General features: G+C 39.7%; 1 protein-coding gene across 1 annotated transcript; it reads left to right on the forward strand.

The window, feature by feature from the left end:
* Positions 1-921: 921 nt before the first annotated feature.
* On the forward strand, positions 922-24,102 carry acss2l (acyl-CoA synthetase short chain family member 2 like). Its single transcript, XM_012871311.3, has 19 exons — positions 922-1,404; positions 1,524-1,674; positions 1,756-1,951; positions 3,816-3,907; positions 5,432-5,535; positions 12,562-12,634; positions 12,787-12,862; positions 14,724-14,808; positions 15,259-15,396; positions 17,501-17,671; positions 17,775-17,908; positions 18,309-18,441; positions 19,441-19,497; positions 21,307-21,387; positions 21,805-21,913; positions 22,017-22,085; positions 22,187-22,363; positions 23,506-23,580; positions 23,666-24,102. Exons 2-19 carry the CDS (start codon positions 1,551-1,553, stop codon positions 23,791-23,793), a joined length of 2,022 nt encoding a protein of 673 aa, XP_012726765.2. The 5' UTR covers positions 922-1,404; positions 1,524-1,550; the 3' UTR covers positions 23,794-24,102.
* Positions 24,103-25,215: the final 1,113 nt, after the last annotated feature.

Raw genomic sequence — 25,215 nt, forward strand, 5'->3', positions numbered from 1 at the left:
CTTGCTCCTCTTTTCTTGCTCATTAGATAACCTTTTTCTTTTCTTTTTTTTTCTTTTCAAGATAGAACAATTTCAGTGAGATTTTCTCTTCTTTTTTTCTGTAAGTTTATACCTCAAGTCATGCTGGATCTGTACTGTTTGCATTCCATGTCCTTGATTGTATTTGCTTATCCAGCTGATTCATTGCTTAGCAGCAACATGCAGTCTTGCCTGAATAAACTTTTACATTCGCATTAGTCTCATGACACGTGGAGTGGCCTTCTTGAATGGGTTTTGTAATCTTTCAAGTATTTCAAGCAACAGCCTTGTTATTCTCTCCTTTCAATCACACTTTTACCCAGACATAAAAAAGTCAAAACACTCTTAACTGCAACCTCAATCTTTAGATATGTAGACATGTATAGGTCATTTAGCCTTATTTTTCAAACAATAAAGGCAATAATAATAGAAACAATACTCTATATATTGTTTTTTTCTTTTACGATATTGTAAACTCTGATCATCATAATCAATTTTCTAATTTAAACTTGAAGGTGTAGATTGAAGTACGTACATGTCCACTAGATTGTAAATGAGGGGGATATATTAGTGTCTGATAGAATAATACCAGGAGCAAATTGTTAAAATGTATATAGTTGACTTTTTCACTGTCCATAAGACTGAATTCATTGGACTAGATATTTAGTTTTAAATTCAATGTTTTTTTCCATAACATGTTTTAAACAACATATGTTGTGAATTCATGGTATTTCAAAAAAATATATATTTTATTTAATCTAATGCCAATTTCTAAGAATGAGGTCAGATTAAATTGACTTACAAAAATGCTTCTTTTTTTTTTTACTATAATAGATCATTTATCTTCTAATTATTTTAAGTTTTAGACCATGAAAGTTGATTTTGTTTTATTCATACAATCCTAATTAAGGGAAACGTAAATCATCTGAAGATGAGGTTAAAAACGGAACGTTTTTGCACTTAGGATTCGTCTTAGACACGTATCTCAAAGGGACATTGCAAAAGCTAAACGTTACACAAGTTAAATTAAATCTAGAAAACACAAACTGCAGGCCACTTGTAATAAACTGTTTCTTCTCACAGTAAATATATTATATATCAGTCTCAGTAAACAGCTGCTATTTCCTGTGTGTATTTGTCTTGTGTTTCTTCCCCATGAGCGCTCAACGCCCTCCCTCTGAAAACAAACCTCAGTCTGAATCCACAGCACTCATCCTGCAGCAGACCTCCCACTTCTCCTCCCCCCCTGGCTTGGAAACATAATGTGACCAGCATGCCAGTGGAGGCTCATCCAATGAAAAGGTGGGAGTGCTCAGTCCCGCCAGCTGATTGGCTTCCCTGACACTAAGCAGACTGAGGGAGCAGTCTGCAGATCTGGGATTAGAGGTGGGACTTTATGCATGCTGAATTGTGTTGCTTCATTGCAGGAGGCCTTGTTCTCACTTTACCCTGCAGGACTCAACAGGAGAGACTCCAGCTTAAACCCTTTTTTTTTCTGATGACAGAGACCTGGTGGCGTCTGTCCTTCCACAATGGTTGTTCCTGAATCCCAGGGCAAAATTTATCACCCTCCTCCTGACCTGCAGAGGGATGCTCATGTGCCTGATTTCAGCTCCTATCTGACAATGTACAAGAGGTCACTGGAGAACCCAGAAGGTAGGTCACACTCCCACTTCCCTGAACCTGTAGTTCAGTTCATATCTGCCTAATATTACATTTAATGACCCATTCTTTCAGCATTCTGGAAGGAGGTTGCAGATGAGTTTTTCTGGAAGAAGCCAGCAACTGGTCCAATGCTTCAGTACAACTTTGACGTGACGAAGGGCAACGTATTCGTCAAATGCATGGAAGGAGCCAAAACCAACATGTGCTATAATGTCTTGGACAGGCATGTGAGGGAGGGGAACCTCGGGGATAAGGTTGCCTATTACTGGTAAGCAGGAAAAAACAACAACAACATACACCCCCTCCCCAGAATGAAGAATAGCTCTAAAGCAAGGAAGTGATTTGAGCTATGTCAGATATTCCAGTCAAAAACAACTGCCGTCTCCCCTGTGCAGACTGCACTGCACCGGAAAAAGCAGCAGCATAATGTCAGGGCCTTAGCTGTCCTACTTCGCATCTTTTTAAGGGATTTGTTCCAGCTTTGAGTGTCGTTCCTGTACTTTATATTGTTGCTGCAACATTATATGAAAGCGCATATTTGCTTTGTCAACTACAGAAGCTTTGCAAACATGAAGCAGTTGCTCTACCAGCTCAGCAGTATAGGGGTTCAGTGGAACTTGTGCAAACTGGAGATCAGTCAAGCATTTGAATACTGTTTGCAACAAATCAAAGAATGCACATTGTATGCGCCGGTTGCAAATGATTTTTTTTTCTGCACAGCTTGCAGAGAGGTCGAACAGTGGGTCTGCAAGCATTCAGCGACTCCATGGTTTGTTTTGACCATCATCTAAACTGTTATGACTAAAGGCAGGATTTTAAAGCAGTATGAGGAAAGAAAGCAGTTAAAACTTTGATGAATGTTTAATCGGTTTGCTGTTCACCAACAACGAGAAAGCTTTCAAAATGCACCAATATGCAAGACCAAACGTAGCTGAACAGAAAATATGAGACACGGTGAGTGCATCATGACTTTATTCCTAAGGCAGTTCTACAGCTAGTGAACCTAAACATGACCAAAACACTTCAAATGCAGGCCTGACAGGTAGACAACAACACTGTACTTCTGCATATGAACTTGCAAAGTGACCAAAACACCAAGATGAATGACGCAACAGCATTTTACGAACTCACTGTAAGACAGTGGCACCATCAAGGAGTGTTAGGGGTCTCAGTGTCCAAATTTTAGGCCAAATACCAACCATCCACAAAATCTTTTCACTGGTCAGACCTAATAATGGTGTTTTTTTTAGGAATATTTGAATACCAAAAGAGCAGTAAACAAGCTTTCCAAAAATATTTAATCTATGATCTTGTGATTTTTATACCAAGAAAAAGTTGTTTTCCTCTAATCTATTTAAGATCCTAAGACTAATCGGAATCAGCTAAATGTGAAATAGTGTTTAGCTCTACAAATCTCCAAGTAACTGCTTACTAAACCAATGCTTAAAAATATTAATAGTCTTAAATGTTAGTGTAAGACAGGCAATTAGTCTACTTTTAAACCTAGAGTGACCAATCAGTGCTGAAGTTTGAGGCTTAAAAGACAACCAATTGGACGAACATGTTATATTTACTATTCCATCGCCAATTCCTCGTTTACTATTTAATTGTTTTTAGGTTGATTACACAGGTCTTTGCAGTACTGTTATCTGTTCTACATTAGACATTTACTGTCAATCTGTGTGCTGCTTTGCCAGTCACAATGACACGTGGTTTTGTACATAGCTGCCCTGACAAACATCCAAACCAAATATAGACTCAGTAACAACTGGAACCGGTTGCCCCCGCAGTGCCACTCCACAGCTCTTATAATGTTGGAGCATACTGCATTACAGTACTGGTAATTTACCTGTGTTGTGTGCACTAATGCAGTCTCTGGACTAATAAATCATGTCTTGTGCAGCCTGTGTGACCCCAAGCCAGATGTTCCCTCTCTAATTCAGTTCACAGAATAAAACATCCATGTTTTCCAAGAAGGTTTTTTTTTAGTTGATGTTTTATTGAATCTCAGTCTATCTAAAATCAACCTGAGCCAAAATTATTCTTGTCTGCACACAGAATCTTACCATGGCTTTGCAGAATACTACTTGAATCAAATACTGAATTTATCATTATGCATGTTGTCTTTTCAGGGTTGGGAACTTACCTGAACATCACTCGACTATCACCTATGGCCAGCTGCTGAGCCACTCATGTCGCTGTGCCAATGTGCTCAAGGAAATGGGTGAGAAATTCAAACAGTGGTGTCTTGAATTATAATTGCTGATAAGAGACTCCCAAAGACACAGTAATAACCTCTGACTAATTAATTTTATAGTTCAAAGGTAGAAAAGAGAATATTATACCAAAATTTTATTAGATAGCTATAATCTCCAAGAGTACACCAATTGTAAGACGCTGAGATTTGAGTAGTAACTTACAAGTAATTTCCATCCATCCATCCATTTTCTACCACATCTATCCCTTGTGGGGTTGTGAGGGGTGCTGGTGCTTATCTCTAGCTGTCAATGGGCGAGAGGCGGGGTACACCCTGGACAGGTCGCCAGTCTATCGCAGGGCAACATAGAGACAAACAGGACAAACAACCATTCTCACTCACACCTAAGGAGAATTTAGAGAGATCAATTAATCAAACCGTCATGTTTTTGGACTGTGGGAGGAAGCCAGAGTACCCGGAGAGAACCCACGCATGCACAGGGAGAACATTACAAGTAATTTTTTAATGTAAAATTCAACACAATTTTCTTGTTTTTCCTCATCTTCCAGCTACTATTTGGTAATTATTTAGATACTTTACATAACTTGAAATTGTCAGTGAAATGTTTTTATTTTTATTTGTCTTTGCTTTGGTGGTATATTTATACTACCTATAAGTTTAGTACTATTTTAATTTATTCAAGCAAATAAAAATAAATCAAAGAAGAAGTTGAAGATGTCAGAAAATAAATAGGTATTACTAAATACCTATATATTTCATTAGCTATTTAACTAATGACCTAGATGTCTAACTTTCCATCTAGCTATCTACCTGGGAAGCTGCAATTATCCATCTAGGTAATTACATAGGTAGACAGCAAATGAAATAGCTTGCAATGTAATTGAATATCTATCTAGGCAGCTAGCTAAACAGCCAATGAGATATTTAACTATTTAACAAATGAGATACATAGCTGGGTAGATAGCAGACTAAATTGCTAACTATTCTGCAGTGGCTACAAACATCTACACAACCCTGTACAATACATTTTTGTATAAACGTAAAAAAAATGGACAAACAATAATGATTTCAGAACCTTTTCTACTTTTAATGTGACATATGTGAAATGTTATTCTGCTGATAAACAAATATGTAAGTGGGGATAGTATAATAAAAAAAAGCTGCAACTCCTATTAATACTTTGGTGAAACCATTTGATTCAATTCCAGCATTTAGTCTTCTTGGGTGGGAGTCAATTAGCAACCCAGAGCTTGACTCTGTAATTCTTATTTATGTAAGGCTAGCTAGTAATAATTAGTTATATATGAGTTAGCGCCCTGCGACAGACTGGCGACCTGTCCAGGTTGTACCCGGCCTCTCGCCCATTGAAATGCTGGAGATAGGCACCAGCAACCCTCATGACCCCATGAGGGATAAAGCGAGTAAGAAAATGTATTTGAGTTAGCTAAAATGTTGCAGACATTTCTGACAATTCTTAAATCCTACCCTTAAAATTCAATTAATCATGCGTTTTTGTGTCCATGTATTCAGGAGTGAAAAAGGGAGACAGGGTGTCCATCTACCTTCCCATGATCCCAGAGCTGGTCTACACCATGCTGGCATGCGCCAGGATAGGGGCTGTTCATTCAGTTGTGGTAAGCATTGGCCAGGGGCGTCTGATGAGGTTGTAAAATGGGTAAGCAAATTATGAAAAATCTAGAGGATCACCCCCTACCCAACACCCCTTGCACCACTTACCATGTCATTTGACTCCCCCGCCCCCAAAATATCTCTTAAAGTTAATACAATCCTGTGTCTGTTGAGATTCTTGAATATATGTAAACCACTAATCAAAAAGCTCAAGAAGTAACATTGGTGGACTATATTATTGTAACCTTGGCGTGCTGAATCCGACGTGCTGTGCTGGTGTCTAGACACCCGTCTTTTGCCACAAGATCAAAATTTGGTGAAATCATCACCATCTTTTTGCCGTGTGTTGATTATATGCTGATTATTAATCCAATTCGATGAGATTATATCAGATTTTTGTCTTAAAACGGTTATTAAAATGCTGTCTTAACAACTGACGAGGAGCAACGGAGACCTGTGTGTGTCTGCAGGTCACTGGCAGCAAGCTAGATTAAAACTGGTCACAGGTCTGAGCCTACACCTGCAGCATTGTGATTAGTTTTCCATTGTTTTGTGGTGAGAGAGAGATAGAGAGAGAGAGAGAGAGAGAGAGAGAGAGAGAGAGAGAGATGGAGAGATGGAGCCCTATTTTGGCACTAAAAAAGATGACTCAGTTTCTGTCAATTTGACCTTTCCTGTGCATGGCTGCAAACTGACAGACTGGAAAATTATTTTAGACTGCGGCACAAACTCAGATGAAACCAACTCAGAGGTGAAGGAGGTGGAGATAAAATTTAGCAATTATTTCTAATTTTATTTTATTTTTTGCTTGCAAGGGAAAAAAAAAACTTCCAGTGGTGTTACATTTGATTGGCCAGTTTCATGAATTACTCTTAATGGATGAAAAATGACACAAAAAGCACTGATTGGCCACAGGGGCAGAGAGGTGAGCCCCAAGGAGAATCTTTAGTTAACCAATCAGAGACCGGCATGAGGTCACATGGGAGCTAAATGTTTAAGAAGATACATACGCACTTATTTGGCCGGCACTCCTCACCATTGAAATGTATGGTTTACACTTACACACAAAAATGGAAAAGTCAAAAGTGAGACACATTTCATGAGAAACCAGATGATATAATTACTTTTTACTTCAATACCCATGTTTAATGTGTCTATAATTTTTTTCCCCTGCAATTTTGATGTGAGCTGTGCCCTGGTGCCTCCTATTGACAAGCCGCCACTGGTTGATGCTGTCCTCGTTTATATAAATATCCATTTAGTAAGTTGGTTGTGTTTGCTGCTCTGACCCCGTTTTCGCAGAAAAACCCATCCCTTCTGTCAGCGCAGACTGACGCACTCCAGTAGTTATCAGCTGTTTTCTGTGTGAACGCAGAACTGACAACACCTGCACTCAGTATATGGGTCAGACATTACTGGCTGCTTCCAGCCTGGGTGTGCAATTTTAGCGATTTAACCTTCCTCATCCACACATAGGTTAGCAGCTGTGTTAAAAATATCTGCAACCCTCCAAGGTGGACTCTTTATGACCAACAAAGGCCTGATTTTGGCAGACTGGACTGAGTGACCTTGTCTGTGCTAAGTCATAGTTGCATATTGTGCAAGGTGGGATCATGTATCACATAAAAAGTGATATTTATACTTCATCATTATATTTTGCAAGCTTATTAGATTGTCATGTCATAATTACTAATGAATAATCATGAAGACAGGGAGGGTCAGACATTTGGCTGAGTCCAGAGTCCTTCGTGAGCTGAATCATAGTGCTGCCACCAACGCTGAAACTTCACACTCCATGAACTATTAACCTTGGCCCGAGAACAAGCGTTTGGCAAAGGACACAACAAATGGCACTCGTCTGAAAGAGCAGCAAATGGATGCCCGGCTTGTTATGTAAGATTAAACAAGGTTACTCTGCTATAAATGGGGGTAAGGGAAAACACTTGCCATAGCTGAGTCTGCTATATATAAAGGCCACCTTTATATATAGGCCACCAGATTTAATACAGAATGACTCTGTACTGACTGATTTACAATTGCACCAGTAATTAGTTTTGTTTTTAGATATTACACTGATTTACATCAAAGCTAAAAACAGACAAATCAGTAGCTAAATCATGTATAATCAAATATATTTAAAAAATTCAATAATATGATTGTGTAAAGTTAGTTTTTTTTTTTTGGGGGGGGGGGTCGATAGCCTCGTGAGACCATCCTGATCTCGCGAGCTTTCAAGGTTCCACTCGCAGATCAGTCTGGCTACTCTCCGTTAAAGAAAATTTGGAGCCGTTCACCAAACGAACGTCCAATCAGCGTTGGCTTTGAGGCGGGTTGAGGTGTGACGCAACCGGAAGCGCGACAGTTCAGTCTAAAGAACATGGCGGCTTCAGCCGATGAAACTAGCGTTAGCGTGGCTATCGAGCAAGTTTTATCGGAAGTACAGAGTATTTCTCTGCTGAGCTAACGAGCCTTTACCTGCAGCAGCAAGAGTAGCTTGGCTTGTGGTTGTGTTTTCGTCGTCGCTCGTAACAGAGCGACGACAAAGCATGTGGACAAGTACGTCATATGCTTCGTTTATCTGATTGGTTTATTTGGCCCGTCTATCACCAACATAGGCCAATCAGCTAACCAGTATTTTCGCCCCTTCCCAAAATTACTTCAACGGAAGGTTTCCAGATGGATATGCGGAGCAAATCTATCTGGCGGCGTCAGGTTAGGGGGTCGATACAAGTTATTTCAATTTTGTGTTTTTGTAGCGGTGGGGCTTCTAAACTGGTAAATGCAATACATTGAAAGTATGAACTGATGCAGCCACATGCTAAAAGTGAACAAAATGGGACAGTGTTTATATCCACTAGAGGGCGATATCAAAAAAGGTCGTATTTTTGTGAATAAATCCAACTTTATTCAATTCAATTCAATTTTATTTATATAGCGCCAATTCATGAAACATGTCATCTCGAGGTACTTTACAAAGTCAAAATTAATCATATTATACAGATTGGGCAAAAATTACCTTTATGTATAAAGCACTTTAAACACAGAGACTAAAGTGCTGTACACAAATTTAAACACCATTAAATTCAGTGAAATTGATAAAAAAAAAAAAAAAAACTATATAGGAGAATACACACAGAATGGCTTAAAATCAACAAACACCAACTTCCTTTGAGTATCAAAAGCCAAGAAGAGATTTGTTTTTTTTAAAAAGAGATTTAAAAAAGTATAAAAATGATACTGAGCAAATCATTCCAAAGTTTGGGACCGGCTACAGAGAAAGCACGGTCCTTTCTTAGCCTACGCCCGGTTCTTACTACTGACAAGAGTAAAAGGTTAGCTGATCTGAGAGAATGGGGCGGTGCATAGTGATGTAGGGGCTCAGAGATGTAAGGTGGGGCAAATCCATTTACATGCTTAAAAACAAATATATATATAAAAAATGAGTCCTAAAATTATCAGGCATCCAGTGAAGCAAGTTTACCAGCAGGGAGATGTGTTCAAACTTATGTATCTAAGTTAAAAGACGCACAGCAGCATTTTGCACCGTCTGCAGACATGCAATTAAAGATCCACCAAAATAAAGTGTATTAGAGTAATCCAGCCGAGTGGTCACAAAGGCTTGGTTTACTGTTTCAAAGTGTGTTTTACTCAGCATGGACTATATAAACTGACCAAGATAGTTCAGGTCTAAAGGCAGGCTCTCTGCCACCAAAAACCATCACCTCTGTCTTTTTTTTTTCCATTAAAATTTAAACATTTAGACATTTCAACAGAGATTGTGGCACATAGATCTGGCTATCATCTGCATAAAAGTGAGAAGAGACACCGTGCTTCCAAAGGATGGATCCAAGTGAATGGAGATATAAAGTAAAAAGAAGGGGGCCTAAAACTGAACCCTGAGGTACTCCATATAAGAGGAGCAGTGGAGGACACAGAATTTCCATGACTAACACAATATGAGATAAAGGCATTTTATGATCCACTGGGATCAAAGGCTGCAGTTAAGTTTAAAAGCAAAAGAACAGCACAGTCGCCAGAGTCAGTAGCTAAAAAGATATTGTTGAAAACTTTGCAGACTGTGCTCTGCAAAGATTCAAAACTGCATTGGAAAATGTCAGAAGCATTACTCACTAAAAGAAAGGCTGATAACTGCATGTGCACAATCTTCTCCACAATTTCAGACATAAATGGCAGTTTTGAAATTGGTCTAAAATTGCTAAGGAGTGCTTCATCCAGACCAGGTTTTTTTTTTAAGCAAAGGCTGGACTACAGCGTCAATAAAACATCCTGGTACCACTCCTTAAGACAGACTGCTGTTAATTTTGCAGGACAGAAGACCCAACTGTTGGCATCAGGTCCACGAAAAGTCTGACAGGAATGCAGTCATTAGGAGAACCTGAGGGCTTTAAATTGCCGACAGTCTCCTGTAAAAAGGACAATAGTCACAGGCTCAAAGCTGTGGAAAACCAGCAGGGCATAAAAAGGAGGCTGGTGGATCAGGGGGCGTGGAAGTGACCTTTTCCATAAAGAAACGTAAAAAGGCTTCACAAACAGCAGGTGTAGACTCGACACAATAAATATTGGGCTTTAACATAAAATCAATAGTTTGAAAAAGAACCCAAGGTTTGTGACAGTCCAGTACAATAATGTCTGAGAAGTGTTTTGTTTTGGAGCCCTTCAGAAGAAATAGAAAGTAATTAATTTTCCTGAATTATCACCCAAAATTCACTCCATTTGATCAACGTGATGCTGTTGCTTCTCAAGCAGGTATTGTCCCAGAAAATATTCAGATTTTTGTCCATTTGAGTTTGCTCTCACTTCTTGTGCGTCCATCAGTAGACGACTTAATATTAAACGTTTTCTTTACAGTCTTTGTATTGTTTAAATGTTTCCTTTTATACAGCAGACGTTAGGAAAAGAAAGAAAATAATACTCATCTTGTTGCTACTTCTACATGACCACGACAAAAGTATTTACCACCTTATAGTTTTATGGCGTTTTTTTTTGGGTCACAATTGAATCATTGGATCATCAAGCTAAATTTAGGGTGGGACTATAAAAGTTCACCTGGCCCTTTGTCAAAATATGAATGTAAATCATGATCTGGTTTTAATTAACAACATTTTTGCTTCATAAAGGGGAGCTCATACCCAAATCAATTTTTGCTAATAAACTGTATACATGGGTATCATCCTGGTCACAATTTACTGCACATTTGTTGAATTCCTGATTGTTTTGTCCAAAACCACCTGTGTGGCACCCTCCTCAGGTTTAACGGCTGTCCTCCTGCATTGCATTTCAAATCAGTATTGCTATTGGCTCCAAAAGTTTCTGTGACGTCACCCAGAATAGCGGCCGCAAGTAGCTCGGCCGCTGTGGGGCTCTGTCTTGTGGCTCCTTAACGAGGTGGTATAGTGAGTTTTGTGGTCCTTCAATCGATTTTCAGGTTTGTGATTTATTACTTTAGCAGTCAGTTAGTTTATTTAGCATTTATTTAGCTGTTACTAGTAGCCCAGCCCTCAACCACGCACGTTTCCTGGTCCGCCGGGCACCGCCTCCTCTTGGCAAATGTTTCAAATATGAGATTGGGTGGAGAAAGCCTCTGGGGACGAGTTACACTTTAAGCAGCCACATCCAGGCTTGATTACTGCCTGACTTGTTGAATCGAGAAATCACTTGAAAAGAACCCATCTGACAGCATGAAGTAGGCTAAAAGATCTCAAAATGCAACACGTGCTCCCAAGAACACATGAGCAACAAAGTTAGTCATCTCTATCGCTTTTGAAAAGGTTACAAAGCCAATTCTAAGGCGTTGGGACTGTAGTGAACCACAGTGACAAACATTGTCTAGAAACAGAGAAAAACTTAAACAGTGGTGGACCTGAGGGCTAGCTTGCCTACCAAAAGCACTCCAATACGGCATTGACAACTCACCCAGATGGTCCAAAAGAAACCCTGAACACCATCTAAACCACTTCAGCCATCATTTGCCTCAGTTAAGGTCAGTGTTCTTGGTTTAAGAGATAAAAATGGCATCTACGGGAAAGTTCGGAGGCCAAAACCACTGCTAAGCCACACAGAATAAAAAGGCCAGTCTCACATTTGGCAAAATAACTAGACAATCCCCAAGACTTTAGTGAAAATACTCTGACACAGCCGGTATCAAAATAACGCTGCTTAGAGGAAGAACATTAACGGAAAGTCGAACTATAATAGTGGCAGTATGATGGGCCTGTTTTTCTGCTTCAGGATCTGGACAATTAGTAGTAATCGATGAGACAATTAATTGTCTTTAACCTTAAAAAATCCTGAAGGAGAGTCCCCGGCCATCAGTTTGTATACTGAAGTCCAAGTTTGGGTTTTGTAGCTGGAAAATGATCTGAAGCAGACAAGCAAGTCCTTATCTGAAGGTATCAGTTAACAAAGAAGCAAATTAATTAATTAAAAACAAATCTGTGGCAGCATGTTTTAGCTGGAAATCCTACACTCACACAAGGCTCACAATCAAAGCGCGTGAAATCCTAAACAAGCTTTGTGATGATTGTTTTTCCCTCAGCCAGAGCTAATTATTTAAACACTCTGCAGGGAGAGGATACCCAATGGTAACTATTCTCCTCATACAGACTAATTTACTCAATCCAAACAAGTGTGTAGACGGGGCAAAATGCAGACGAGCTCAACAACTTGTCAGGAAGTTCCAGTTTTGAATGAAAACGCTCAGCCGCTGCCGCTGGGTGCTAAGTTTTCAGGCTCTGAAGGAAAGCGGGCGAAACAAAGGCATCTTAAAAAAAAGCTGGTGGGAAAACTCCAACACTCAACTGCCTAATGACTAATTTAACTAACAGCACTGTCAGCTGGCTTGAAATCCGTTTAATTAGTGTGTAAAACACTCAAGTAGGAGGCAATACCAACAGTTTAAGGGATTAAAATCACACAATCACAAATGTATTTTTAATTCAACAGACCCAAATGCGTGTAATTAGAGATAAAAGATAACTCTTTTAAAACTGATACCATTCCTCTCCGTTCAGTTTGCAGGATTCTCCTCCGAGTCACTGTGTGAGAGAATTACGGATGCCCAAAGCAGCGTTCTGGTCACAGCAGGTACATTAGTTTCAAACATGTGTGCATCACCAGGATGCACCGGGGGAGGAGGTGGGGGGCTGTAAAATGATACTCATCTGTTCTGTTTCACACCTCATTATATGCTTCTTCCTCTCCGACTGTACGTCCGTCTGTGTCTGCCTCACACACAGATGGTGTTTACAGAGGAGACAAACTGATCAACCTGAAGCAGATCTCGGATGAAGCGCTGGAGAAGTGCAGGGAAAAGTAGGTCCCGCTCGTACGGTCGGATATTTCCCAGTTCCCAGCAACCAGACGTATTTACATAAGCTGCGCCCGGTAATGGGACTCGGTCCCTGGAAAAATGAGAGTTACACACAGACACAGTGCAGTCAGCTGTTATCAGAGCGGCTGGAAACAACACACCGCTGGGCTTTTAGATTACCGGGTTGCCGGGCAACATGGAGCACTTAAATCCATCAGGACAAGCCCGAGCTGCTCATCTCCAATGGGAACGAGAGCCGGAGAGGGGCGACCGCAGAAAACGGCACAGCACGCTGGGTAGGGTTATCATCCGACACACACAAAGAGTCACAGGTGCAGCTGTGGGTTTAAAACAAAAGACTCGAACAAAACACTGATGCTGGTTCATGTGACCAGCATAAATCTGGTGGAACATTTATTTTCAGCTGATATTGAGTCCTTGAATAATGGTGTGTGCATTTTATTTGTTAATCTTTTCTTTATATATTTTAGTAATCATTTGTACAGGGGATTTTTAAAAAAAAAAAAATTTATCCATGGGTGATATTCCTCAAAAATTATCATATGCTTCAGGGATATAAATGAAACTGAATGCCCCAGTTCATGAGGCAATAAACAGAATTCTAGCGTAGTTTTTTAAGCAAGTTGTGAGAACATTTAAGACTAGGGGTGTTACGAAACTCCTCTTTCAAACTCGTTATCTAAACTAAGAAAAATACTTGATGCTATTTTTCGATACAGCGGCAACAAGTTTTGTAGGTACAGGGTTATTTCTGGTTAGGAGCATTACCTTTGTTAGGGCAAATCCAATAAGTAGGGGACAATTCAGCCCTCCTTTAGAGAAATTTAAAGCAACAGTAAGTAAATAATCAAATTGGTATTAACAGCCTGCCAGTGATAATCTAATATGCCGTTTCTAAACGGTCTGTTGTTGCTGTGAAACTCCATTGAAATTTTTACTTTCACAGGACATGTATATAATGTTCTATTCTGCTTTATTTTTTCTATGATTCTCTTACTGGCTTCCATGTTTACAGGCTGCTGCCCTTTTGCCAAAAATAAAATACTAAATGTTGTGCTCTGTTTTGAGAACCCTGTGAACTCTCATATGATTGGCTCAGGAACCAGGAAGTAAACACTGGCTACACTCTGAACTGAAGTAGTTCCAGACCGTACCTCTAGGTTTTAAAGGAGACAAACGTGACTAAGACGTTGTTGATGGAGAGGAATGAGTGTTTAGGGGGAATGTTACTTCCATCCTGGGTGATAAATGAGAATCATTTTGATTAATTTTACAGTAAAGTTCTTACTTATTGCTCCTTTAAGTGTTATCTCCCTTTCTGGCAAAACAGCAGACCTGATAAAACTAATATTTTGAGTGTAAATATCTTATTTAAGTGTGTATCTTTGATCCAGTCATGTAATTATATATTTTTTATTATAATTGCTTATCTTTAGCGTGTCACTGTGTGGTTCCATTTGCCTGTAAACTTTGCTGTTGATACAAGTAAATGCCACTACAGTTGTAGGGCTGGGCGATATGACTGGCAGGACCCGGTCATTGTCTGTATGTCTCTGTGAAGCTAACATTTAAAGGGACAGCGTTAGCTTATGTCTTCCAGGAGCTTTATGTCTACTCTGGTCCAGACACAGGAGCTTTACAGTACCTTTTTATGTTACCCTCAAATACCAGTGCAGTAGCTCTAGCTTGCAGCATTTGATGCAAATGAGCATTGATTAAATTGAGATATCAATTATTTTGACAACCCTAAAAAAAAAACGGTCAGAGCACCAATTATTGTCAGAATGTTTAAAATGTCTCATCCTTTTTCATTTTCTTTGTTATATTTTTTTTTTTATCCAGAGGGTCGTCTAGTGTCACCAAATGCCTGGTTATCAAGCACCAAGCACTCAGGACGAAAACAGGAGCTTCATGTAACAAACTACAGGTTGGCATGTTGGAGTTTTGCTGCTTTGTTCTTTAAAATTAGCCCCCAGAGAAACATATACGATATATTTAGCTCTCATTAAATGAGCTTTTTATGTTAGAGAACAAATATTTAAATAGGTGTTTTATACAACTTTACATTAATCCCCAAATTTAAATTACATTGAAACCATTAAATCCCCATGAAAAGGCTAATTTCTGTTGCCTTTTCACATGAAAACATTACTGATTTGTTTAAATAGACAAGACCACCTTAAAAAAAAAAGAGATCAGACTCAGCTTTAACGGCCAAGTTTGGGCACATAATAAGGAATTTGACTTTGTCTTTACATTCCCCTAGCGTACTGACATTTGAATATAAACTCTACCAGAGTATATAAAGCATAAAAAATATCCCTGTTGGGAAAATGGAGCAGGTTTGTATTTTGAATCCTCTCCTCTGTGTGTTCAGACCCCCTGGGACTCGGAGCGAGACGTGTGGTGGGACGAGGCGATGAGCGACTCCCCTGAGGAGTGTGAACCTGAGTGGCTGGACGCCGAGGACCCGCTCTTCATCCTCTACACCAGCGGCTCCACCGGCAAACCTAAAGTAACGAGTCTCACAGGGCTTACGGCAAAAAGTATTCACACTGCTTACATTTTTTTTCACATGTTTTGTCACGTGATAAGGAGATTTTTAGGATTCTTGTAAAGGGGGAGGAAACAGATACATGGTTTGGATTTTTTGCAAAGGAAGTTCTCAACACAGTGAGAAGAACGTGTGGTCAGCTGTCTTTGACTAATTTCTGCTAGAAGCTGACATTTTTGCTCATTCTTCTTTCCAAAATAGCTCAAGCTCTGTCAGTTTTGAGTCTTGCAACAGACCTTAACAGACTTTGGGTCTGGGCTTTGACTAGACCAGGCATGTCCAAAGTGCGGCCCGGGGGCCATTTGTGGCCCCTGGACTGATTCTGTGTGGCCCCCCCAACTGCATTTGGTCTACTGGAAAAATTTGGCTGATGGAGATGGAAACATTTTATTTCTATTAGGCTACAATTAATCCAGACAAGTTTTCATCTTACAACTGAAAACATCTGGTACAACACAATATATTCATGTTTAAATAACCACAGTTTTTACATTCTATTTAATTTCATAGTAAATATGACCACATCTGTCTGAGGACTTTAACTCAGAGGCAAATTTTTGTGCATTTAAAGGTTTTTTTCATCAAATTTTTATTAAAATTAGCTAAATACAGTGTTTTAAAATAAATACCGACCCAAATCCAGTTCTCATATTGCGAGACCAAAAATAATTCAGGTTTCTTTTATTTTCAGTTGAGTCTAACATAATTAGCAAACTGCTTGACCATCTTTTAATAAAGCAAATGTGCAAAACCCGTTTTTAGCTTTGGATCTACAGTGATTTAACATCCTTTTCCTTCAGACACTCAGAATAATTTGTTTAATTGAAATCATCATATTTTGTGAAGCAGGAAAAAGAATCACAACATCATTTCTGGGTTATTTTTATCGTTATTATTATCATCCATTTTTTGGCCCTCGAGTACTTTAGACTTCAGAATTTCGGCCCACATGCCAAAAAGTTTGGACACCTCTGGACTAGACCATTCCAATCCATTCCAGTGCAGCTCCGTATTAAGGTCCATCTTCCCATCAGCTCTGACCAGCTCTCCTGTCCCTGCTTAGGAACTGCATCTCCTCAGCATGATGTTGTCTCCACCATGTTTCACTCTGCTTATCTCTTCAGAGTGATGTGCAGGGTTAAATTTCCACCCGGCCGTATTTTGAGTGCAGCTCTCATCAAACCAGAGCACCTTCCTCTATGCGCTTGCTGTGTCCTCCACATTGCTTTGGGGACGCTGCAAACAGGAGCACCGGTTTTCTTCTTGCTGCTCCTGCATAAAGCCTAGGGCCTGCTCGTCTAGAGTTAACACTGGTGTGTTTGCTGCTTCTCAGATTGAAAGTCAATAATCTGCAAAAACAGATGAATACGTTTTCTCTCCAAGGGTTGAAAAGACAAAACGACGCCTGGTTTGGGAGTTCCTGCAACTTTCTTTCTGACGATATTCTGGGCAGAACCCTCTTCTTGCCTAATGGATAAATATGAAGTGGGTGTGCCGAGAGTTCCTGTGAAGTATGAAGAATCTCTCTGTTCTTGCCTCATCGGCCTTAATGCTCTTCATCCCTGGCCTATCAGCTGAAGCAGAGGGCCATGTCTGTGTAGGTTTCGCCGGTACAAATGTCTTTATTTTCAGATGCCAGCGTGATCAGAGCTCTGTGAGATGGTCAAAGCTCGGGATCTTGTTCTATCACCTAACTTGGCTGACCTGTCTGCTGTGCTCCTTGGTGTTCACGGTGCTGTTCGGTCCTCAATGTTCTCTAACAAACCTCTGAGGCCTTCACAGAACAAGTTGATTTATAACTGGCTGCAGTGGTTTTTATTTAGGTTGTAATGTTTTTTTTTTGTAGATTTTTGAGTCCTTTTCCTTCCACCACACCCATACATGAATTTTTGTTGGTTTATCCTACACACTCAAATTAAAGTGTGTGGTAGAAAAGTGACAACATGTTGGGGTGTGAAGACTTTTGCCGACGAGCTTGATCAACCTCCCTTTTCTTACTTCGGTGTGAGCCTGGCCTGTTGTTAGATGGTCGTCATAAACTCTTCCTGTCTGATAATCACAACAGGGCGTGGTCCACACTGTTGCTGGATACCTGCTCTACACCTTCCTCACCTTCAAGTACGTTTTCGATCACCAACGCCACGACGTGTACTGGTGCACCGCAGACATCGGCTGGATCACAGGCCACTCCTACATCACCTACGGCCCTCTGGCCAACGGCGCCACCAGCGTCCTCGTGAGTTACCGCCAGCTCCTCATCCATGGGACCAGACGTCGGAGGCGTACGAATCCCCCCCGCTCACCGTTTCACGCGCGCTCTCGTGTCCGTCTGATTGCAGTTTGAGGGCGTTCCGGTCCACCCGCACGTCGGCCGCTTCTGGGAGATCATAGAAAAGTACAAGGTGACCAAGTTTTACACGGCTCCCACAGCCATCCGCCTGCTGATGAAGTTTGGACAAGAACCCGTGCAGAAGTGAGTTGGAGCGTCTGGTTAAAGCATCACATTAATATGCTATATTTAAATAGCACCTCCTTTTTTCTGAAAACACATACTTTGCATGTTCAAAATACAGATTTAGTTTCATTCATAAATTGCACTTCTATATAAATTACAATGTGATCCATTAAATTAGAGCTAAAGGTCTATCCAAGAAACAAATATTGTTTAACTGAAGTTAATATTTGTTGACCTCAAAAGAAATGCGTGGCAGTAATTTTGGTCACAGTTTCCTACTAAATAAGTTCAGAAACGTACTTTCACCGCGTATTCATATCACATTTGTTGAATAAATAGGCCCAGCTTGGTTTAACAGTGTATGATAATTAACCTTATAATTAAGGTCGAATCAGGTTGTTCTTTGTCGTCTTGCCAGGTATGACCTTTCCAGCCTGAGGATTCTGGGTACTGTGGGCGAGCCCATCAACCCCGAGGCGTGGCAGTGGTACTACGAGGTGGTCGGTCAGAGCCGGTGTCCCGTGGTCGACACTTTCTGGCAGACTGAGACGGTGAGGGAGGGATTCCCACCGAATCCTTCAGACTCTCACAACCAGGGCTCCAGGACATTAGGAAAACATTTCACTGCAGTACCGTTACTCAATATTTGCTACATAATTGTAACAACATGGACACAGAGTTGCGCTTTAAAAGGTTTAATTTAAAAAAACTAAACAATTAAACAAAAACAGATGTGGGCAGAAACATGTCCAGACTGGACTGGAGCAGGCTGCTCACAGCAGAAGATGATTGGCAGGAGAAAGCAGACAAGAACTCAGAGCCAGGCTGGAGTCGTGGTCAAAAACGGTCCAGAATCAGAGAGCCAAGAGTTAAGAAACTTAATTAAGGTAAAGCAGACAAGGAAAGATGGAAGGCTAACTCACAGGGTAACCAAACCCACTCTAAAGGATTGGGTTAGGTTACCCTGTCTACTTTTTAGTCTTAAAAGTAGACGGGGTGTCTGCCTCACGGACCAAAACTGGGAGTTGGTTCCACAGGAATATTGGTAAAAGGTACATTTAATTCAGAATTTCAATCCACCAAGTGAAACCTATTTGATAGATTAACTACAGACAGACTCTTGATTTTATGCTTACATGTAATGAAAACATGACATTTAAGATTAAAATGTTACATCAGGTCAATAGAAATAATTTTTTATACAAAAATCTGGGCTTGATAAAATCTTTTGATACCCGTCATCATCTAAAGGTGCTTTAAATCCGACGAACAACCCTCATTGCAACACGTTCTAATTCATTTCATATGACTTTATTATTTGTGTCCACAACTTGCATGTACAGTACCTGCATTATAATATCTTACCAAATATTGCACCCAAGCGGACCTCTGCAGCTGTGATATTACAAAAACAATTGATGCTGTGATGATGTCATTTGTGATTTATTATACCATGCAACCCTGACCAGGAGCCAGCTTTGGTTAGAGCTAGATCCTGTGTGTGTGTATTTATGTTAGTTATGTATGTTTTGTTTTTAAATCCCCTGCAGGGGGGTCATGTGCTGACGCCTCTACCTGCCGCCACGCCTCTGAAACCAGGATCTGCTGTAAGTGACAATCTGATGTTTTTAAGTTAAACCAAAACGTCACATCCATGACCCAGATAACTGAGAATTAGCACAGGCATGTCTTATTTACACCTTATATGGAAACAGACTGAATATTGCTTTAACGTTTGTGAACTTTACTAGATTTCTGAATAAATATGGGTAAATAATTAGTTGTGTAAAGAAAATCAATAACTTCTAACGTGATTTTTAAAGATTTTTTTAAACATTTATTTCTACTATTTTTTTTTAAAAGAAGCACTTTTGTTTGAGCAGCAACAATTTATTACGTGTTGCCATTAACCGACACATCAGTGGGCAGAAATTGAGTTCATCCTCATTAATGCTCCTCATTTTAATTTTTTGCATTTTTCATATGAGAAAAATGAACATGGTATGATCTTTTTTTTCCAGGATTGCTTTGCTCAGTCTTTTGCAATGATACTTATTTTTCCTTCAAATTCTGCAGGAAATTTCTAAATAAGACAAAATGATGTGAACTGCATGGTGAGGGCAGTAGTTAGCATGCCTGCGTTACAAAAGCAAACAGCTTCCGGTCGATATCCAAGGCTGGGTTTGAATCCATAAATGGTCGCTCTAAATTAGGTTCCCCCCCGACTCGCCCAATAACCTCTGGACATAGGCACCAATTATTAGCATTACATATTTAGATGTTACACTAAATTGATGAAAAGACAAATAAGAACCGGGTCCATGGAACGTCGCCAGAGGCTGACCATAACGCTGAAGAACCGTTTGTGTTCAACATATTAAAATATTCCCTTGAATCCTCCTTAGGTGTGCACTAAGACACAGAAGTGTATTCTTCTAGATAAAATACCCAGTCATGGCTAAAAAACATTAAAAAAAAAGACATTTTGTAAGAATGGTTCACTGTCTGATGAAACCACACTAGAACATTTCGGCCAAAAACCCCAAACGACACGTTGATTCAACACACCCTGCACACAGTCAGACATGGTGGTGGCGGCGTCATGCTGTGGGTTTAGTTATGCTTAGATGAAAATGGTCTTTTTGTCAGAGTGGGAGAAATTATGACCGGCTCCAAAAACAAGCCAGTTTTGACCCAAAGTCTTCAGCTGTACACTAGAAAAGTGAAGATGAGGAAGGGTTTCCTTCAGGATCGCCGTGATTCTAAGCAAAACATCCAGGTCAACAACTGAACGGCATCCTACCAATAAAAGGTTGAGACCTTAGTAATCAGTTTAAGGATGTGAACACTAATTAAACAGGCTTTTATTTGTCTTTTCGTTTTACATGTTTCCTCTAAGATGTTTGTCTCACTCCTGGAAAAGGAGTTAAGTCACATTTAAGAACGTCTCATTTATTTATTTATATTCATATATATATATATATATATATATATATATATATATATATATATATATATATATAAACGGCCAAGAAGGAACTGATCGGTGCTTCTCCAGAAAGCTTTGGTCCTTTCGTATTTGCAGCAAGACGCTGCAGATCCACCGTCTCTGTATCTACCTTAAACTCAGAGTTAAAAAAGCTCTACAAGCCGATAAAGAAGGCTGGTGATGATTCTGCTAACAAAGACGCTTTAAAAACGATCATCTTCACGAGACGGCACTGAAACAATGTCTTCGGTCAGAGGCTTCTTCGGATCAGCTGTAACACAGACCTCTACAGGATCACCATCTAAAAACACTGCTTAAAGAAACCTGCACGAGTTACAACAAAACATTAGAATTGAATTTTAACAGGGGTGTGTAGACTTTTGACTTTCTGAATGTAAGAACTGAGTTCTGTGTGCTCATATTTCAGACTTTTCCTTTCTTCGGAGTAGAGCCCACCATCCTGAACGAACACGGAGAGGAAGTGGAAGGCGAGGCTGAGGGTTATCTGGTAATTTCCTTTTTTCTTCCTCCAACCGACGATGAATACCGAAACTTCTTATTGAGTTTCTGCACTGCAAAAACTAAACTAAAAATAAGTCAAATTTTCTTAAACTGAGTGTATTTGTCCTTGATTTGAGCACGCAAATAAGATGATTTGCCAATGGAATAAGATTTCTGCACTTAAAATAGGAACAATTCATCTCCATCATCTTATTTCAAGTGCAGTATGTCTAATTATCTTATTTTAGGGGTCAAAATACTCATTCTATTGGCAGCTCATCTTATTTACCTGCTCAAATCAAGGGCAAAGACACTAAATTCAAGAAAATTTGACTTCATTTTAGTTCTGTTTTTGCAGTGTGCTCTTTACCTTAAAGCTGAAAACTGATTAACAACGTGTGCATTCAAACTGTGCTCTTCGCAGGTTTTCAGAAAACCCTGGCCGGGAATAATGCGCACCCTTTATGAAAACCACGAGCGCTTCGAAAACACCTACTTCAAAAAGTTCCCAGGCTTTTATGTGACTGGTGACGGTGAGACGTCAAAACAGTCGCAAAATTTCTCGCAAGGTCACGGGTGTTTTGGCTTTAAAGTTGTTTTGGAGGTCGTTCATCCTGTTTTTTCTGTCCTTCTCAGGCAGCAGGCGGGATAAAGACGGATACTTCTGGATCACAGGGAGGATAGACGACATGTTGAACGTGTCAGGTGAGCTCGCTGCTTCAAAAAGCCCGGCGAACAAATAAAACCCCTTTTAAAGGAAGTTGTGCCTCTCTGTGTTTAGTTTGCGACTTTGTTTCGTCCTCCAGGCCACCTCCTCAGCACGGCGGAGGTGGAGGCGGCGCTGACGCTCCACCCGGCTGTTTCGGAGGCGGCCGTGGTGAGCCGACCTCACAGGGTGAAGGGAGAGTGCCTCTACTGCTTTGTTACCCTCAAAGACAGCGGGGAGTTCGACAAGAAGGTGGTGGACGAGCTCAAGAGACTGGGTGAGGGCTCAGACTCAGGCGGGAGAACTGCAACCACTGGGAATTTATCAATATGTCCAGGAAAAAGTCTTCCAGTTGCATTAGAAATCTAAGAAATTTGCACAAAAAAACCCCCAAAACAAAACAGAAACTGATTAATTAAACTAATTTTATTGCAGTCTGTAAGTTATGTTATCCTTCCTAAAGAAACCCATGGATACAAAACACAAAACACATGATGCTCTACAAATGATAAATGATACACCTAAAAAACAATATATGCCATGGACCGTTGTCCATTTTATGTTGCCTTTTAATTTCCAGTTCAGACATAAAAAAATATGTTTGTTGGCTAATAGCTGCCTGATAAACTGTAATATACAGTTTCCTACTCCTTTTGAGCACTACTAAAATGTCTTAACATCTCAATGTAAATCTTACTTGTATTTTTGCTCAAAGAAATTGAAAATAAATAAATAAATAAATAAAATAGACAGTTAAAGCCGCCTTACACAAAGTGGCTGCATGGATGAATAAATGAGATTAACTCAATTATTATGATTTTAAATCTAACTAAAAATAAATTAGAAAAACGTCTCATAAATAATTTTAGTCCTGAATTATTTATTTTTTTCCCCCTCATTGACGTTAGAAGTAGGAAAATAAACCTACAATGACATCTGTTTAATGTAATGGTTAAATAAAAATGTCGGCTAAATCAAATGTTGTACTTTTAACTTTATTTGAACAAGGGACAATGTACAACCCAAACATAAGCACCCCCATTTCATGCATTGTACCAGATTAGAGCTTTGTCCTTATTTACATTTGCACAGAAAGCCTTTTAACTTTAAATTGCACAAAAATATTTAATTTTTTTTCCTCTCCAAATGTTGCTTGACATCTTGTATGGAACAGTTTGATCTCTGGACTGGTGCAGCTTCAGGTTTCAGTAATACAAATTCAGTAATTCACATTTTAGTTATTGTAAGTCATAAAATAGCAGCATATGATTGTTTTTGTAGGATTTTATTCACAAAAGAGTGAATAACTTGACATCAACATAATATCCAGGAACTGAAGCAGCAAGTCCTAAGCATTACATAAAGTTGTTTTTTGAAATAACCTTAGATTCCTCCCCTTTTTCTGCTTTTGCTTCTTAGTGAGAGAGAAAATAGGACCAATCGCCACGCCAGACTTCATTCAAAACGCCCCGGCGTTGCCAAAGACCCGTTCAGGTAACACGTGCACCCCCTTCCTCCCCCTGTCCTCCTTTGTTTTCCTCTGAAACGCTTACCTCCTCCTCCTCCTCCTCCTCTTCAGGAAAGATAATGAGGCGAATCCTCCGGCAGATCACTCGCAACGAGAAGGACCTGGGGGATCTCTCCACGCTGGCCGACCCCAAGGTGGTGGAGGTGTTGTTCAGCCAGAGGAGCGAAGCCGCTGCCTGAGGAAAACGTCTTCATCTCCTCTTCCCTCTGTGGTTACGCAACTGTACCGATGAAGACAATCGCAGCAGCTGGATTTGTTGGATCTGCACTGGTCTGGACAAACTTGGGGCCTCAAGACAAAGACATTTAGAAACTGGAAATAATTTAACGCACCACAGAAAATGTTTTCTCTTATTTTTTGTGTAGATTTTTGGGCCAAAAATAATGTAGATTCTAATTTAAGTTTTTTTCTTCTTCTTGCATACAGTGTATATTTCCAAAATGCAATATGTTTCTATGAGCCGATCAGAATAAAGTGTGTCATCCTCGGCCTGTTTGTCGCTCCACCTTCAAGCTGCGACGCAAAATGTCGCCCCCGTGTGGCCGGAATCACCCGCTGCAGCTGCTGCCTGAAAAGAATTTTGCAACACAGGAAAACTCTGTTGTTTAATATGCGGTTTGTGGAATTACCAGCAGTTATTTCAGATAAACTCCAACAACAAAAGGGTGGCTTTAGGGTAAGATAGTGATATTGTTTAGAAATTGCAAACTTCAGTTGACTTAAAATTGACAAGAGAAGCAGATGAAGATGTGAGTGGACCAGATTGTATAGATCAGGGCTCTGCAACCTGTGGCTCTCTGGACCATTCAGTGGCTCTAAAAAAACTTGACTACAAATTGTATTTTTATTATGGTATTTAAATGTGATAATAATAATAATAATAATAATAATAATAATAATAATAATAATAATAATAATAATAATAATAATAATAATAATAATAATAATAATAAATGCAGGTTTTAGCAGTTTTTTCTTGAAATAATTGCTTTTCATTTTCACAACAGAGTAAGGCTAAAATTGGCAGTAATGTTTAATTTTAACTCAATATTTGCTGGAAACCATGATTTTATATATATATATATATATATATATATATATATATATATATATATATATATATATATATATATATATATATATATATATATTTTACATCTTCATCCACAAATATCAACATCCCGTCCCTCCTCCTCAAAATAGACATAAAAAGGTATTTCTATAATGATGACAACATATTTCCAACAGTAGATCTTTATAGAAAATTATAACTTGTCAGGCAACATTTCTGGCTCTGAACGAGTTTAATATAAGTGGACTGTAGGTAAAATGCCTCTTTAGACAGTAAAGGTTGCAGGCCTCTGGTATGGATGGAGCTCAGTGGAGGCATCTCTGTTGTCGCTCTCCTCCGTGGAGCGCGGAGGAGCGAAGGACAAATGCGAGGAAACCGAGATGTTGCATCATTACCCACAATACCCAGGGTGCTAGTAACCATGACAACCTCTCCTCACGCCTCCACCCAGCCGTCCTCTCCATCTTCCTGCAGATGTTTGGTGAGCTGGCACGCCCCCTCCTGGTTTCTTTACATTTTCCAGCATGTT

Source organism: Fundulus heteroclitus, chromosome 6 (assembly GCF_011125445.2).
Source record: "Fundulus heteroclitus isolate FHET01 chromosome 6, MU-UCD_Fhet_4.1, whole genome shotgun sequence".
Classification (NCBI taxonomy): domain Eukaryota; kingdom Metazoa; phylum Chordata; class Actinopteri; order Cyprinodontiformes; family Fundulidae; genus Fundulus; species Fundulus heteroclitus.

Excerpts from the sequence above, each read along its gene's own strand:
- acss2l (XM_012871311.3), top strand. The coding sequence starts at position 1,551 with ATGGTTGTTCCTGAATCCCAGGGCAAAATTTATCACCCTCCTCCTGAC. Across the intron at positions 15,397-17,500 it reads GCTCCACCGGCAAACCTAAA|GGCGTGGTCCACACTGTTGC; the intron begins GTAACGAGTCTC and ends TAATCACAACAG. Across the intron at positions 22,086-22,186 it reads CGACATGTTGAACGTGTCAG|GCCACCTCCTCAGCACGGCG; the intron begins GTGAGCTCGCTG and ends TTCGTCCTCCAG.